The sequence below is a fragment of the Podarcis cretensis genome (genome assembly GCF_951804945.1).
Source record: "Podarcis cretensis genome assembly, chromosome: Z".
Classification (NCBI taxonomy): Eukaryota; Metazoa; Chordata; class Lepidosauria; order Squamata; family Lacertidae; genus Podarcis; species Podarcis cretensis.
Window position 1 is genome coordinate 12,578,373 of NC_137184.1, and position 16,263 is coordinate 12,594,635.

The window sequence follows — 16,263 nt, forward strand, 5'->3', positions numbered from 1 at the left end:
AACCTGGCGCCCTCAGCTCTTTTGGACTACAACTCCCACCATCCCCAGCCAATCATGGAAGCCAAACCCTGCCTCCAATACAAAATCCTGCACTAAAAGGAAAAGTGCTGCTGGGTAATCCTTGGTTTCATAAACCCAGGAGGACTAGTGCAAAGCTTCCTTCATGAAAGATAAGTTTCTTTGAAAGCCAAATTTGGTCTTCATTACCAAATCCTTCAATAAAAACAGAACACTGCAGATAATTCCTGGTTTCATAAGTCCACAGTAAACACTTAGCAAAGTTTTTATTTGAGAAATGTGCAATAAAAAGAATTATAAAGTTTTCTAGCGAGCACTGTGAGGTCAGTTCCTGATGACCTGTTTATTGAACATTTGTCCTGATTTGTTTGTGCAGAGTTCGCAGGGAGGTCATACATTGTCCAACTGTTTATTGCACACTCATTCCAATTTGTTTGCAGGGAATTTCTATGGTGTCGGGTCATGTAAGTGCTATCCCACGCATTTTCCCATCGCATTCATTTCTTGCCACAAAAAGTCCAGGTCTCTTTTTGTTGCCCAAGTACTTCATATTCAATTTCATTTCAAATTTGAATTTTGCTGGTATGTGATGGAATCCCAACTGGAAAATGAAGACAGCCTGCACATGCCTTAAGTCTTGTGGAAAGTTTGTTCCTGATGGGGTTGAGAGACATCCTTTCACCCACAAAAATATTTTGGTGCAAAAGAAAAAAGAAAAAAAGAATGTAACTAGCTGTCCACAACAGGGAGATGAGAACCAGCCCCATAGAATCAACTCCCCCAAGTATTTACAGTATTTGTATGGTGTTTTCGTCCGTGGCTGCATCTTTGGGGATCCCATCCCAGGCAGTTCCTCTTCCAGGCCTGAATCAGACCACTGTAGCTCCTGTTCGACTGACTCCTGGCACCCTGCAATTCCTTTGCCTGAGAATCTATCATCTGCTTTAAACTGGTCTCTCACCTTGGTGCCAAGATCAATCTGAAGACCTGATAAGCAGCCTTGAAGTCCCGCTCTCTTGCCCACCAAGGCAGGCATATGCACTTGCCAGTTGCAGGTTGGCACCAGTGAACTTCTGGTCCAGTAAACAGCGGATGAGAAACAATATTACTAGTACTTGCAAATTCATTCCTATTACAATTAATTTTCATTAATAATAATATTGCTAGAGTGCTTTCAAGTGGGGAGGGTCAAAGCCCTACCTCCATTATTCCCAGTGAGTCTTAGGAGATTCCTGCAACACAGAACAGTTTTATCATCACCCTGGTTTTTTTTGGGGGGGGGGTTGATGAGAAAGAAAGCAGCTTGCCTCTGGCCTTTGCAACAGCTCACGGAAGAGATAAGTTTCGAACCAGGGACTTCATGGTTTACATAGCTAATATATTGCTGGGGAGGGGGGATTGCGGTACAATAAATTATATACTGCATGTACTTCTGAAAATAAAAGGCATAATCAGTGTTAGTTGGGCAAGTAGTGTATGTTTGTCCCATTGGGTCTTAGAGAGTTGAAGCTGGTCTGGCTTGGTGGCGCCTGCCAATCTGTTTAGTGTTTGCTTGCTTGTGGGTCCGCTGAGGGGCTGGTGCTGACTGCCCCACCCTAACCCACACAGAGGCTGCGGGGAGGTGAACAGTCCAAAATGCCGCCCCTTTCTCTCAGCGCAGTAAATACATGACCAGCAGGGCAATACAGATTGCCAGCACAGCGGCAATGAAGAAAATGCTGGCTGCCCACACCCCTTCCTCGTGCCCTCTCAGCTGTCGGGGGGCCTCTGCGGGGATCATATTGGTGAGGTTCAGCATGTAGCCCAGAGTCCAGCCAATTTCCGAGTTGGCAGCCTGCAAGAGAGAGAGAGAGAGTAGAGTCACAAAGGAAGGCAAACACAGTGCCCACCACTTAATGCTAATAGCCTTGCCATGAGCCAACACAAAGCTGGCATTTCAGGCAGAGGTGAGCTTCCTTGTCATGGGAAGAGCATTTGCTTGGCATGTAGAAGGTCCCAGGTTCATTCCCCAGCATCTCCTGGGCTGGGAGAAAACCTGGTGCTCCAGTACTTCGGGCTATTTCACTATATTTTGTATCCCAAGATTTCTACCCGTGTTTACTTGCTGCTATATAGGTAAATGCATGAACCTGACTTTTGGAACTTTATAAGTAAACCATTTCAAAACTCACTAAGGTGTGTGGTCTGTGGCTAAGAGCAGTAGAAACACGGAAGTTCTGAAAGTGGACTAAATGGGATATTAAAATGGTTTCAACAGCCTGTATCTTCACACTACAATGCTGCTTGCTTTTGTGACTTTTAAACTCTGTTGCTGGACAAAGATATACCATAATAGTGATAATCTATGCTGGAAACGTAAAGAAAAAGAGGGTACCTTTTATCATATGTAGTGGACCTGCCCTAAGGTGGAAGACTTCTGGGAGAAGATTTATAATTAATTGAAAAAAATGTTGAAATATACATTTATTAAGAAACCAGAGGCCTTTCTTCTTGGAATAACAGGTTTGGAATTGCCCCAAAAAGATGTTAGATTGTTTTTGTATGCCACAACTGCAGCTAGAATTTTATTAGCTAAGAACTGGAAAACACAAGAAGTGCCAACAGTGTAGGAATGGCAGATGAAGATGATGGACTATCATCATGGACTATCATCATGCGACCAGAAGGAGGAGGAATACCAGGAGGAATGGATGAAATTCAAAGACTATTTAGTTAAATATGCTAAGATAATTTAAATAGAAATACTTGCAAATAACAGATAGGCTTAGGATTTAAATATGTGAAGTTATAGAATAATATGTTTAAAGTAAAGATGAAAAGAAAGATGTTAAGTGATTAAGTAAATTTTATGAGAAACTTGTTTTGGAAAACTGTTACAATGATATATACTGAAATTCAGTCAGGGGGATTTGAGGAAGTCACTTATCAATGTTACTAAGATTGGATTAAGTACAGTTAACATGTATGTATGTTTGTTTGTTTGTTTAAAATTTTTGGAAAATCAATTAAAAAAATTGGAAAAAAATATTAAACTCCGTTGCTGGGGAAAGTGTTTAGTCCTGTGCTTTGGATCTAGAGTTCCAGCTAAGTATTTTGTTAATTATCCCACACAGATAATCTATATCTATTTTCGCCTACAGAAGCCCTTGTGAAAGTGATGTTTTTCAGACCATTGGCAAGGAGGAGAAAGGAATTGCTTATGTGGGGGGTGGGGAAGTGAAATGGGCAGAGACAGAAAAGGTAAGGACAAACTCTCTGCAAACAATCAGTCCCTTCAAAACCTGGGCTGGTTCAGATACCTTGGACCTAAACCATATATACTGACATGACCTCCAGCTCTGCCCTCACCCGCATCCGGAAGGCAATGTTGTTCCAGGTGTCCGTTCGAAAGCCATAACCGTCCAGCAAGAGAGTAAGGATGTAGTTGGCACTAGCGCAGTAGTTTTTCAGATGGTCCTCCTTCTCGCCGGAGTAACTGGATTTCAACTGAGGAAAGACAGGGAGAGAGAGAGAGACATAACATTTCAAGAGCAGCTGAGGTAGGAGAGTGTTCATTTCCTGACCATTGGTTATACTGCCTGATTTGATGCAAGTTGGAGTCTGACCATATCTAGAGGGCACCACATTGGCTACTCTGACCAGCAGCAACTCAGCACAACTACCTGAAATCATTTGAGGGCAGGGATGGGAAACCTGTGGCCCTCCAGATGTCATTGGACTATAACTTCCACCACCCTTGACCATGAGCTGTGCTGTCTGGGGGTTGGTGAGAATTCTAGTTCAGCAACATCTGGAGGGTGACAGGGTTTCCCATGCCTGGATTAAGGTGACTGAAGGGTCCAGTTGTGTGAACCTTCAGGACTTTCCAGAAGGGCAGCTGTGTTTCAGCAAAGACAGCTTTGGGTCTTGTGGCACCTTTAAGGATGAGCATAGGTCAATGCCAACTGGGCGGCCCCCAGTGGCAGTACCTCAAACAAGGCCTCATCTGGGATAAGGGATCATGGGCTACAGTTTGTTCTTCATGGTTGCATAGTACAAAAGATTTTGGCAGGTGTAGTTCATATCACAGTGTCGAACTGTATTGATGCTAAAACACCTTTCTGTGTAGGTAAAAAGCATTGTCAACAACTTTGGAGCAGGCTGAGAACAGATCCAAGGAACTGAGTCTAGGGCTTTGGTAGCATCTGAAGGCTGTTGGCTGTCTTCCTAGAGAAAAGGTGGAGAACCTCAGGTACAGGGGCTAAATCCAGCCCTTCAAATCTCTGTATTTGGCCCTCAGGCCTCTTGCCAGGTGAAGAAGAAGAAGAAGAGTTTGGATTTGATATCCCACTTTATCACTACCTGAAGGAGTCTCAAAGCGGCTAACATTCTCCTTTCCCTTCCTCCCCCACAACAAACACTCTGTGAAGTGAGTGAGGCTGAGAGACTTCAGAGAAGTGTGACTGGCCCAAGGTCACCCAGCAGCTGCATGTGGAGGAGCGGGGAAGTGAACCCGGTTCACCAGATTACGAGTCTACCGCTCTTAACCACTACACCACACTGGCTCCTCTCCAGCAAAACTTGCTTCCCCCAGGCTACACATCTCAGCAACTCTGCTCTGTGCCCTCCTTGAGTGTTTTGGCTGGGCTGGGCTGTGTCATTTGAATTCTGATCATGTCTCTTGCTTGATGGAGGATAGATAGGGATGTGTACAGAAAGAGGCTATTGTACGAAAGGGAAAATTCTCATGGGCTGCTCTGCCCATCTTTGCCTCTCTAACCATGCCCACTTGTACTTCTGGCCCCACCCATCAATGATATGTGGCCCCCTGTCTGGTTGCCCAGAAGAGAATGTGGTCCTCAGGCAGAAAAAGGTCCTTCATCAACTCTGCCCAAGAGATCTGGTGTGCAAGCCTCAGAATTTGGGCTACCAAACTGGAGTGCCTCAACCGATATATTCCTAAATATATGTTCATTTTACAGATTGGTCAACAAGTCTCCTGTGACCTTCCAAACCACACCAGGATGATAGGATACCTACTTCCTCCCATTTCCTGGCACAGAACGTCTTGATAGTATCTTCAACAGTGGCCAGTGGCTGAGTTTCAGTCAAGTTCAGAAAATTGAAGGTATAGTAATAGGCAGAAAAAGCCTGAAATTTAAAATAAAACATGAACAGGTGAGTGAGAGACATCAAACCAACAATGGCTATAGAAGCCTGGGGAAGGGTGTAGACCAGTGGTAGAGCACCTGCTTTGCATGCAAAAGGTCCCATATTCATTCCTCAGCATCTCCAGGTAGGGCTGGGAGAGAACTAGATGGACCTATGTTCTTATTTAATTCAGCCCATTATTCAGAACCATGAGAACTAGGATCTTAGTTTATTTTTTTAGCAGAAAGGCCATCACTCAATGGTAGAGCATCTGCTTTGCATGCAGAAGGTCCCTGGTTCAATCCCTGATGGCATCTCCAGGTAGAGCTGGAGAGAACCCTGCTTGAAACCCTGGAGAGCCTTTCCCGGTCAGTCCAGCTAGATAGATGGACCAGTAATCTGACTCAATATAAAGCAGTTTTCTACTTTATTTTTTACTTTAGCTAATAAACCGAAGGATGAGCTCCTTGGATAAAGCTTGCAACAAAATAAAATCAGATGATAAATCAGTAATGAAATTCATTTACAAGGCAGAAAAAGAGATAACAAAAAAAGAAATCAAAACTATGTTTCGGTGGAATAAACAAACAGTAAACAAAAGTAATAAACATTCCAGTATTATTCAACTGATACATTGCATTTGCAAGGCTGTAGCCAGGATTTGTGTTATGGGGGGCAGGACACCCACCTGTCATCATCCTCTATCTGGCTCTTTCTAACAGATTTGGAATGAAATGCCTCAACATCAGCTGTTTTAAATTACTTTCTTTTGACCCAAAGCATTCAGAAAAATCTCACAATTTCTACTTTAACTTAAGTATTTTTATTAATTACTTTATTGGGGGCAGCTGCCCCCCCCGGCTACGCCTATATGCATTTGGACTATTACAAACACAGACACACAGAGGAACATCTCTATTCCCAACTTTTTAGCATGAATTGGCGGCATGCTCTCGTACCAGAAATTTTCCGTTGACCTTAGGCTGGTAGACCCCGTTGAAACCACAGGAGTCATTATATTTGCAGTTTTTTGAGAAGTTGAAAATACTCTTGAAGGTTTCCCGGCAAAGGGTGCCATTGCCTGTGCCCACCAGAGTAAAGTTCTTCGAGGCTGGAGGTGGGTTTGATTGCTTGGCACACGGACTGCTATAGACAGACGCACTTGTAAAGGATGAAATGTAGCCTTCTGGGTAGCAAGGGTGATCGACGCGATCTGATGAGCTTGAATTCTGGAGACAAGAACCACAGAGTGAAACCATAGTCCAGAGGTACCTTCATAAGAACATAAGGAGAGCCCTGCAGGATTGGTCCAATGGCACAATGAGTCCAGCATCCTGTTCGCACAATGGACAACCAGATGCACCAATGGGAATCCCAAAGATCTGAGCTCAATAGCGCTGTCCTCATTTGCGATTCCTAGCAACTGACATTAAGAGGCATACAGTGGAAGTGGAACATATAGCCTTATCCTCCTCTATGGATTGGTCTAATCCTCTTCGGAAGTCATTGAAGTTGGTCACCATCATTACTTCCTGGAGGAGTGGAATGATCCCTATTTCCCATTCACAGAGTTACATTTCCTAGAGTGGTTTAGCAATTGAAGAGGGAACTCTGGGAATGGTATATCTAAGAGGGGAATAGGGGATCTCCTAACATCTCTCAGACCCTTAGTAAAGTACACATCCCAGGATCTTCTGGGGAAACCATGAGTGTTTAAAGTGGTATGAAACTGTTTTAAGTGTGTAGCACAGATGAGGCTAATGCGGTTGAAAACAAATCAGTTCCTCTCCTGCAAACAAGACAATTAGAGTTGGGATAAACCTTAAGTTTACCTACAACCTATTAATTATACCTTTTCATTTGCATTTGTTATCCGAAATTATTTTTAATAGCTTCATAAAACCTTACAAATCAAATCAAATAATAAAATTATTGGGGGGGGTACAATTTAAAAACAATTTGATTTATCATTTTTTGATTTTTGAGTAATAATAATAATAATAATAATAATAATAAATCTTTACAATTACCACTCCCCCCAGCTTAAAATGTAAACAGAATAAAATCAATGAATCAATGATAAATTAAAACCAGATTAAACACAAGCCAACATTCCAAAAATCTGGGTAAAGGTAAAGGGACCCCTGACCATTAGGTCCAGTTGTGACCGACTCTGGGGTTGCGGCGCTCATCTCGCTTTACTGGACGGGGAGCTGGCATACAGCTTCTGGGTCATGTGACCAGCACGACTAAGCCGCTTCTGGCGAACCAGAGCAGCGCACAGAAACACTGTTTACCTTCCCGCCAGAGTGGTACCTATTTATCTACTTGCACTTTGACGTGCTTTCGAATTGCTAGGTTGGCAGGAGCAGGGACCGAGCAACGGGAGCTCACCCCATCGCGGGGATTCAAACCGCTGACCTTCTGATCGGCAAGTCCTAGGCTCTGTGATTTAACCCATTGCGCCACCCGCGTCTCAAAAAAGTCTGGATAAGCTTGCCTAAATAAGTATGGTTTTATAAGGCACTGAAAAGAGTACATACAATGAAGGTGCCTGCTTTTTAAGTTTCTTTAAGAACATCTAAAAACCACACTGTGCATGAAATTCTTTAAGGTTTGATCCCTATTTTTGTTTTATTATAGCCCAGATCAGGGATTTGCAAACTGTGGTCTGTGAGCATTGTTCAGGTGGTCTGTCGCACGTTCATGTTAAATATTCATACTGATTTAAAGTGTATTTTCATTGCTTATTTTAGTTCGATTTTAATCCAATGCAACAAACTGTAATATAATAAAATAAAATATGTAAGAAATAAAAGTAGCAATAAAAATACCGTTAAAAGTCATACAGCATCTAGCACAGCACATTTCAATGGGTACAACAGGTAGAAAAATCATTAAGTGGTCTGCCAAGAATCTCAGGAGATTTCAAGGGGTTTGTAGATGATATTCCCAGATGATATTCCTGTCCCTTTCAGTTAACACCTCCCACCAGCGGCCAAGTCTCTCTGCCCAGGGCTAGTTTCTGAATGGCAACGGGTGACTTACGATTATAATCCGGGTCAGGTGTTGGAGGGCTTGGTTCTGACCATAGCACAGGTAGCTGTGGGTATAGATGGTGTAATCAAACCCATAGAGTCGGAAGTGAGCGGCTTCGTTTGGATCAGTGATCTTGCCAGCTGGAACAAAACTAATCTGGGTCGATGCCCCTCCGAGATCCAATGCGCCCAATATATTGGTTGAAGTGGGGTGAATCCATTCTCTGTCTTTAGCAGAATACTGCAGAGATACCACAACAGGTTAGCACTTGTGGGGCCTGGCAAGGGGCAGATCATTTAGAGATCTACCTGATTTTAGGACTGAGCTCCTTCCCACTTTTGAAAAAACGATCTTCCCACCTCTGCATTTATTCTGGTTAGCATTTCCTAATGCTCTATGGCTTTGTTCAGACACAATATTGAACCATGATTTAACAACCATAGTTTGATAAAGCATGGCTCTTAAAGACCTTTCAAAACAAACATACCTGATTAGTTTACTATACCCCAGAAACCCTCAGCACAAAAGTCTGGGGTTCATGGGATTGGAACTCCAGCAACATCTGGAGGGCCTACAGAGTCCCCATACCAGAAGCAGGCCTTTGATCTGATCCACCAGGGCTTGTATTCTTAAATTGGCCCACATCAAATGGCTGGATGTTCCCCTTTAATCAGCTGGTGGATATCTGCCATCTGGAAAATGTCCCACCACTCAACTGTTATTGGCTCCTTAGAGCAGAAGTTTTCAACCTTTTTGAGTCCACGGCTCCCTTGACCAACTGCGTTCTTTCTGCGACACCCCTGTGGGGCTCAAGAGCCCAGTTATGTCACCCCTTGCCTGTAGAGCTGGCAACCTCTCACCCCTTTTTGAACACCCTCCCTTGTAGAGTGTTCCCTTAGCCTCCTCTCCCATCTCCTTGGGAGTTCTCTGGGCAGCAGCTGCTGCCATCCCTAGTCTCTGTACTGTCCCGCACCCTTGCCTGCGGAGCTTTTAGACAGGGCTGCTGCAATAAGCAGCTGTGCAAGCCTCTGGGAGGCAGAGACATGAGAGGGAAAGAAAGAGGGACAGAGGCTAGGGTTGCCCACGCCACCCCTGATCATCATTCAAGGCACCCAAGGTGCCACGGCACACTGGTTGGAAACCACTGACTTAGAGAAATGGGCAGGGCCAGAAGCAATATTTAAGCAACAGTAGTCGTGGCAGGCACAGAGAATGTAGTAGCTCATGGTGGAATAGGATCTCTCAAGCCTCAGCCAGCATCATGATGATAAAGAATTATATTTGTGTTTCACCCTAGCTAAAGGGAGCTTGAGCTAGTGCAAATCCTTTTATCCTTAATACAACCCTGTAGGCTTACGTGAGAGTGTGTGACTGGCCCAAGATCAGCTTCATGGGCTGAGGAAGGGTTCAAACCCAGCTCTTCCTAGTTCTAATAAGATGCTCTAGCCCACAAGTAGCCAAAATAGTGACCTCCAGATGTTGTTGGATTTCCACCAGCCCCAGCCAACATAGCCAATTGTCATGAATGATTGGAGAGCACAACAGTATTTGGAGTTCGCAACATAGCTTATCCTTATTGGGTTCCTATCAGAACCAACCAGCATGGCCAGGGAAGATGGCAGCTGTACTCCAGAAATATCTAGCTTATTCTTGTTCATAGCTTAAACCTGTTCATAGTCTTGTAGAATCAGCCCCACCTTGGTGAAGGAGTCCAACAGATAGTTGATGGTGATCCAGCCGTAAGCACCTTCGTCCTCTCCACTGATGATCTGAGCGCCTCGGAAACTCACAGGATACTGCTTGATAGTCTTGCCAACTTCTTCCAGAACTTGTTTTGATGCAGACTCATTCTCCATTCTGTAGGGTAATTTGCCAAGAAGAACTGTGAATTTGGAAGCATGAGGCTAATTTGGGGTTCTTTTGTTTTATTTATTTACTGGCAGCTTCGTACCCAGCATTGCTCAGGTATTCTAAGAAACCCAAATATTGGTGTGGTTTTGAAAGGTTCAGTCTGACATCTTGAAGCAAAATGGTGTCCAACTGTAATCAAATGCAGAAGTGCTCATTCATTGATCTCAGGAACCATCATCCAAAATTTGGTTACACTATCTTAAGAGTTGTCCAAATGCACAGAGTACTGACAGGCAAACAACTTTTCAAATTAAGTAGTGTGTGTGTGTGTGTGTGTGTGTGTGTGTACTTTTAAAAAATATACTGCTTAATATAGTAATCAATCAATCAATCAATCTCAATGTGTTTTATAAAAAATGCAAACAACATGCAACAGAATTTACTTAAAGCTAGATTTTTTTAAAAGTACAACTGTATATGCAAATAAAACTGAGTAGTGTAGAAAGCAGAAGACTGAAAATGAAAGGTTGCAGCCAATGTAATGTAGGACCATTGAAATTAGTCATGTCCCAGAGTTCCCTGGGAAGAGGGGTTGATTGTGAAACCACTTGGCGAATTGTAGCTCGGGGGGGGGGTGTCTCCTAGCAACTCTCAGCACCCTGAACAAACTACACTTCTTTTGGAGACACATGACTGTTTAGAGAGGTGTGCTTTAAATGTGCAGTGAAGCTGGGTCCTGAGTTGCTCTACTAACTTTAGATGGATTGAGGACAACATTGCAAGAAACTGATGGAGGACAGAAGAGCTATCCACAGTGGCTGAAAGGAACATCCAGAGCTAGGGACACTCTACCTTTGAATAGACTGCTCAGCACCCTGAACAAACTACAGTCCCTATGACTGTTTAACATGGTATGATATAGCTTTGAATGAATGGTGTAGCTGGGGCATGACATAGACCCTTTAATGTGAATGGGTCTACTCTGCGTAGGACTCACATTGGATACTGCTACTATAGTGTTATGAATTTGTGGATGCTAGACCACTATCTTCTCTGGACTGAGCATGTGGCAGAATTTAATCAATGCTTGGAGTGTCAGAATAGTCAGACCCATGTATATTAGGTTGTGCGCTAGAAACTTATAGTCTCCCTGACCTTGTGTATTATTAAGCTGTGTATGAGATATTTCTATAGACTCAGGAATCAGCATGTGCTAAAAAAACTCATTAAGCCAAGCTGGTGCTTCCCATGAGATGACAGCCTGAGGTAATGGACCATTAGGACAGCAGAGGATCAAAGGAAAGGTGTGAGGTGGCAAATGATTTGGCCTCTGCCTACAAATAAAGCACAGAGCTTAGAGTTAGGAGTTATGTGACATAGAACGCCAGAGGCAGAGCACAATGGCTGATGTCATGGCTGTACCTGTGGGAGAAGCAAATTCCTCTGGCAGCGCTGATATGATGAATCCCTCCATTGTAGGCCCAGTTTGTATTTGTGTGTAAATAAACCATATATTATCAAGACACCACAGCCTCTGCTGTGCTTTATTTTCCAGAAATGAAACATTAACCTTGGGTAAGCCAACCGGAAACCCTGGAATCTCACACTGCTGAGGTATTGGGGTGATGTACAACAATATATTTATTTGTACCCCACCTTTCCCCTCTGATAGCACTGAAGGGAGCTTACATATAAAAATAAGAATTACTATAAACATAGGGGGGGAAATAATTTAAAACAATTAAACAATGATAGGATTAAAACTTAGAGAGGAGGTGGGGAGAGAGAGATTAAAAACATGTAGATGGTTACAATATAAACAGCACAACGTAAGTCCTTTCCTTAAAAGAAATCAGTTCTCCCAAGCCTGTTGGAACAAGAAGGTCGTCATCTGCTGGCAGAATGACACCAGAGAGGGGGCCAGTCTAGGGTTTTTTTGGGGGGTGGGAGTTCCAGAGTCCGGGAGCAGCCACCAAGTAGGCCCTCTCCCACGTCCCTAACAAGCATGCCTGTGAGGGTGGTGAGACTGTGGGAGGGGCCTCCCCTAATATCTGAGCTCTCAGCCAAGTTCGTATGATGGAATGGAGCTTTTCAGATAGCTTGGACCTAAGCCATGCCTTGTACCCTTAGAACTGCTGCTCTTTCAAGCCTATACTGTATTTGCATCCGTAAAGACTAGACACTTGCTCCTTTAAAAAAAAGCAACTCAAAATTGAGACTCCTAGTCTGAGATCCATTGTTATTATTATTAGGCAGCTGTTTTGCTAACATGACTGGTTTCACCTCACTCTGTAAACCCTGGCTCTTTGTCTTTGTACCTCAACAGTCTCATGCCGGCTGTGGCTCCCAGATAAGCTGGCGTCTCCTGCTGCCTTTCTGGGGGGATCACGGTCATGGCAGCATCCAGGCATTCCTTGAGGGAGGCACCTGCCTGCGGAGGGTTTTTGGCATAACTTGATATCCCACTCCCTGAAACACAAAAAAGCGCATAGAGGTGGGCAAATCTGTGCACATATTACTTTTTCCCTTCTTGATTTCAGTTCCCCATATATCCAGATCTTCAGTTTCCCCATATATCAGTTCCCCATATATCCAGATCTTTTTTTTTTTAAGTCACCATCAAGGCTTTTAGTGCAAATTTATCCTAATATCCCTGGGTTTGTAGGTAATTTTGCTTAACCTAGACCACATTCACACCACACATTAAAAGCGCTGTGACAGCACTTTAAACAGTTTTTTATTGTTTTGGAAAACGCGGATTAGGTTAAGTTTCCTTTTAATTGCAAACTGAACTGAATCCCCATTATCCCTACTCTCCTTTCACCCACCCACCCACCCATGACATCCCTTCTATTTTCTGTGACACCCCAGCGCTCTCTGACACCCATCTCTCTTTCTCATACCCCCTTTCTGATGACCCCTCTCTGGGTGACATTGCTTCTCCCCCCTCTCTGACATGCCTTCTTTCTCTCCCTCTCTCTCTCTCTCTGACCCATATACAGTTGACTCACAACTTAGGCACATTTAATTTGCGCAAAGTCAGCTTTACGAGCTTGGCCAAATTTTTTTTTACAAAAAAATTAAAAGGGGGCAGGTGCCTGTGTGGGAGGGGGAAGGTCAGCAATCCCAGCCACCATGACACTCACCTTGGGAGGGTATTCGGAGGTGCAGAGAGAGTATTTTGTCTTTATGCAATTTTGTCTTTATGCAGTACAGAACATAACCCCCACGTAAGGTGAGAGTCAACTGTATTCAGTATTCCATAATCAATGTGGTATTTGTCACTGGGAGTTGAATACAGCTGATATTTTAGACCTTCTGGATCCCTCTCCCACCTTCCTCAGATGCCCCTGCCATGTTTTTATGTAACTAGGAGAAGCTGACCATTGACATGACAGGAGAAGGTCTGGCTGACCACGCCTGTGTTGTTCTCTTTGTCCGTTGGCCACTGGTAGACGAACAGCGAGGTGTGGGATGAGCCCGCATCAAACACCAGCCCGTACTGGAGGGGGAGACATTTAGAATGAAAGAGTCAGGAGGTGCAAAACCTGAGCTGCTAAGTTAGAATGCAAAATCAACCAACCAACAAACCACTGAACTCTCATCAGGGTTTAAGATAGAAGTGGGGGAACTTCCTTGGCCAGAGGGCCAAATTTCTTTCTGGGTAACTCCCTGGGTGCCACATGCCAGTGGTGGACAGCAACAAGTAGGTGGAGCAATGAGTGTTTCTCTTCACTTTGTACAGTGGGCTAGCTTACACCCACCCACAAACCCTTCATCCAGACAAAGAAGCGTTATAACCAGAGTTCAAGGGGACATGTTCCAGCCAGGCAGAAAAGTTCAAAGAGCCCAATGAGGGGTGTGACTGGAGAGGGGTGTATGGCCTGGGGAGAGTCCTGGAGGCCAAATGGAGAAGCCTGAGGTTCCCCACACCTATATAATAGGAAGACATTTATTTCTTAAACAACTGACTCAGTGGATTTGCCTCAAAGAAAGGTCCATGGTATCAGGTATGGCTGCACACTCACCTTATTGTCTGGAGGCAGTGTGACATTGTGGTTTCCCACCACAATGAGGAGCAGGGCTGTGAGGGAGAACATGCTCAGAATCACCAGGGCTGCTGGGAGGTACCAGTTGCTCCATTTGTTTCCCATAGCTAAATATATAAAAACATGAAGAATTTCCTGTCCATCCATCAAGATAATAGAATCATAGACTCATGAGTTGGGAGGGATCTGGGAAGTCCTCTAATCCAGCTCCCTTCTTGGTACAGGGATCTTGACATTTTATCATCCCTGACAGAGACCAACCAACCAAGCTCCAACAAGAGAGAGTCCATCATCTAGGGCTGCCATACATCTGGGTTTTCCTGGACATGTCTGGGACTCAGGCTGTCAAAATGCTATCTGAGGTGAAACCAGAGTATCTCGGGCTGTCAAAATGGCATCCGGGCAGATTTTCATCGAATTAGCAAAATGTCTGGGAAAACCTGGATATATGGCAACTAGAGCAATTTCTTAAGAAAAATGCTGTAAAAATCCCAAAGATTTAACAACTTAACAACAACTTTGTCCGGATTTTCACTTTTGCGAATATGGCAACCCTTCCACAATCACCTTCTGTCACAGGGATATCTCGGCAACTGAACTGGTCCCTGAGCTTGCTACCCCTTCCCCCTCCCCTCTATGGCTTTTAGAATGTAAGCTTATTACCTGTCCTGAATAGCTACTTTTAAGTCAAGATTAAATGAGTGAATGAATGACTAAAGGGCATATGGGGAAATAGTCTGGGTTTTTATTTTTGCAGGTGGGTGGGGATAGGAACTTTTGTGGATTTATTTCCATTTCCGCGTAAATAATAATAATAATAATAATAATAATAATAATAATAATAATAATATAATTTATTATTTATACCCCGCCCATCTGGCTGGGTTTCCCCAGCCACTCTGGGCAGCTTCCACAAAGACCAAAAATACACTAAGATGTCACACATTAAAAACTTCCCTGAACAGGGCTGCCTTAAGATGTCTTCTGAATGTGAGGTGGTTGTTTATCTCTTTGACATCTGATGGGAGGGCGTTCCACAGCGCGGGCGCCACTACCAAGAAGGCCCTCTGCCTGGTTCCCTGTAGCTTTGCTCCTCGCAATGAGGGAACCGCCAGAAGGCCCTCAGTGCTGGACCTCAGCATTCGGGCAGAACGATGGGGGTGGAGACGTACATATTTTGAAAGCTTGACACAGTAAATGCATTACAGTGGTATCTCGGGTTAAGAACTTAATTTGTTCTGGAGGTCTGTTCTTAACCTGAAACTGTTCTTAACCTGAGGTACCATTTTAGCTAATGGGGCCTCCCGCTGCTGCTGCCGCACCGCTGCTGCGCGATTTCTGTTCTCATCCTGAAGCAAAGTTCTTAACCCGACATACTATTTCTGGGTTAGCGGCATCTGTAACCTGAAGTGTCTGTAACCTGAAGCGTCTGTAACCTGAAGCGTCTGTAACCTGAGGTACCACTGTATACCAGGGCAATGCATTTCTGTATGGCTGGAAGGGACCTAAAGGGTCACCTAATCCAACCCTCTGCAGATCACTCCCAAGTGAGTTACTTGCCCAATGGCAGGTACAGTTGGGGCACCGGCAACAAATGCAAATTCTGGGGAAATTCTTATGTTGTAACTGAGCCCAGGATCCTGGGGGATGCAGTTGATGACTTCCACATTTGCACTTTGCTTCTAAATGACGATTCCCCCAATTCTTTCACTATTGAAAATTTTGAAACCGGGAAAAAAAAGCCCTGGTATATGTAGGTATGGGTGTGTGAATCTCTGGCTGACACGTCTGATTGCCGCTTGACTTTGTGCCAGAATCAATTACATGGATCACTAAAGATATCCGAATGGAAAGGAAAGCTCCCAAGTCCTCACAGTAGATAAACAGGTGCAATTGGTTTTTCTTTTTCTTTTAACTCCGTAAGTGCTGCTGCTGCTGCAGCAGCAGCAGCAGCAGCAGGAACCTAGAAAGCTCTTAGTTCTCACTGGCAGGTAGCTATGACTGAGAATGGAGTGAGTTGTCTGAGGCCATATAAGTGCTTTCTAAAGGTAATTTAATGCATCTATGGTGGGAGTGACATTTGAACAAGTGATTACTCAGCTCATACCACACCAGCTCTTTGTTTACCAAGCAGCATGTGAATCAGCACTTTTCCTCAGAAGCAAATAATAAGAGC

At 44.0% G+C, this 16,263-nt stretch overlaps 1 protein-coding gene across 1 annotated transcript in view; it reads right to left on the reverse strand.

Annotated features, from left to right (window-relative positions):
- Window positions 1–267: 267 nt before the first annotated feature.
- ENTPD8 (ectonucleoside triphosphate diphosphohydrolase 8) overlaps window positions 268–16,263 on the reverse strand; it is a 32,076-nt gene continuing 16,080 nt past the window's right edge. Inside the window, exons 2-10 of the mRNA XM_079961566.1 lie at window positions 14,067–14,194; window positions 13,423–13,540; window positions 12,357–12,507; window positions 9,885–10,044; window positions 8,197–8,427; window positions 6,108–6,377; window positions 5,038–5,148; window positions 3,367–3,504; window positions 268–1,852 (exon numbers count right to left, since the gene is read on the reverse strand). Coding sequence (XP_079817692.1) covers window positions 1,670–1,852; window positions 3,367–3,504; window positions 5,038–5,148; window positions 6,108–6,377; window positions 8,197–8,427; window positions 9,885–10,044; window positions 12,357–12,507; window positions 13,423–13,540; window positions 14,067–14,192 — 1,488 coding nt within the window. The 5' untranslated portion in view covers window positions 14,193–14,194 and the 3' untranslated portion in view covers window positions 268–1,669. The remainder of the gene's footprint in view (window positions 1,853–3,366; window positions 3,505–5,037; window positions 5,149–6,107; window positions 6,378–8,196; window positions 8,428–9,884; window positions 10,045–12,356; window positions 12,508–13,422; window positions 13,541–14,066; window positions 14,195–16,263) is intronic.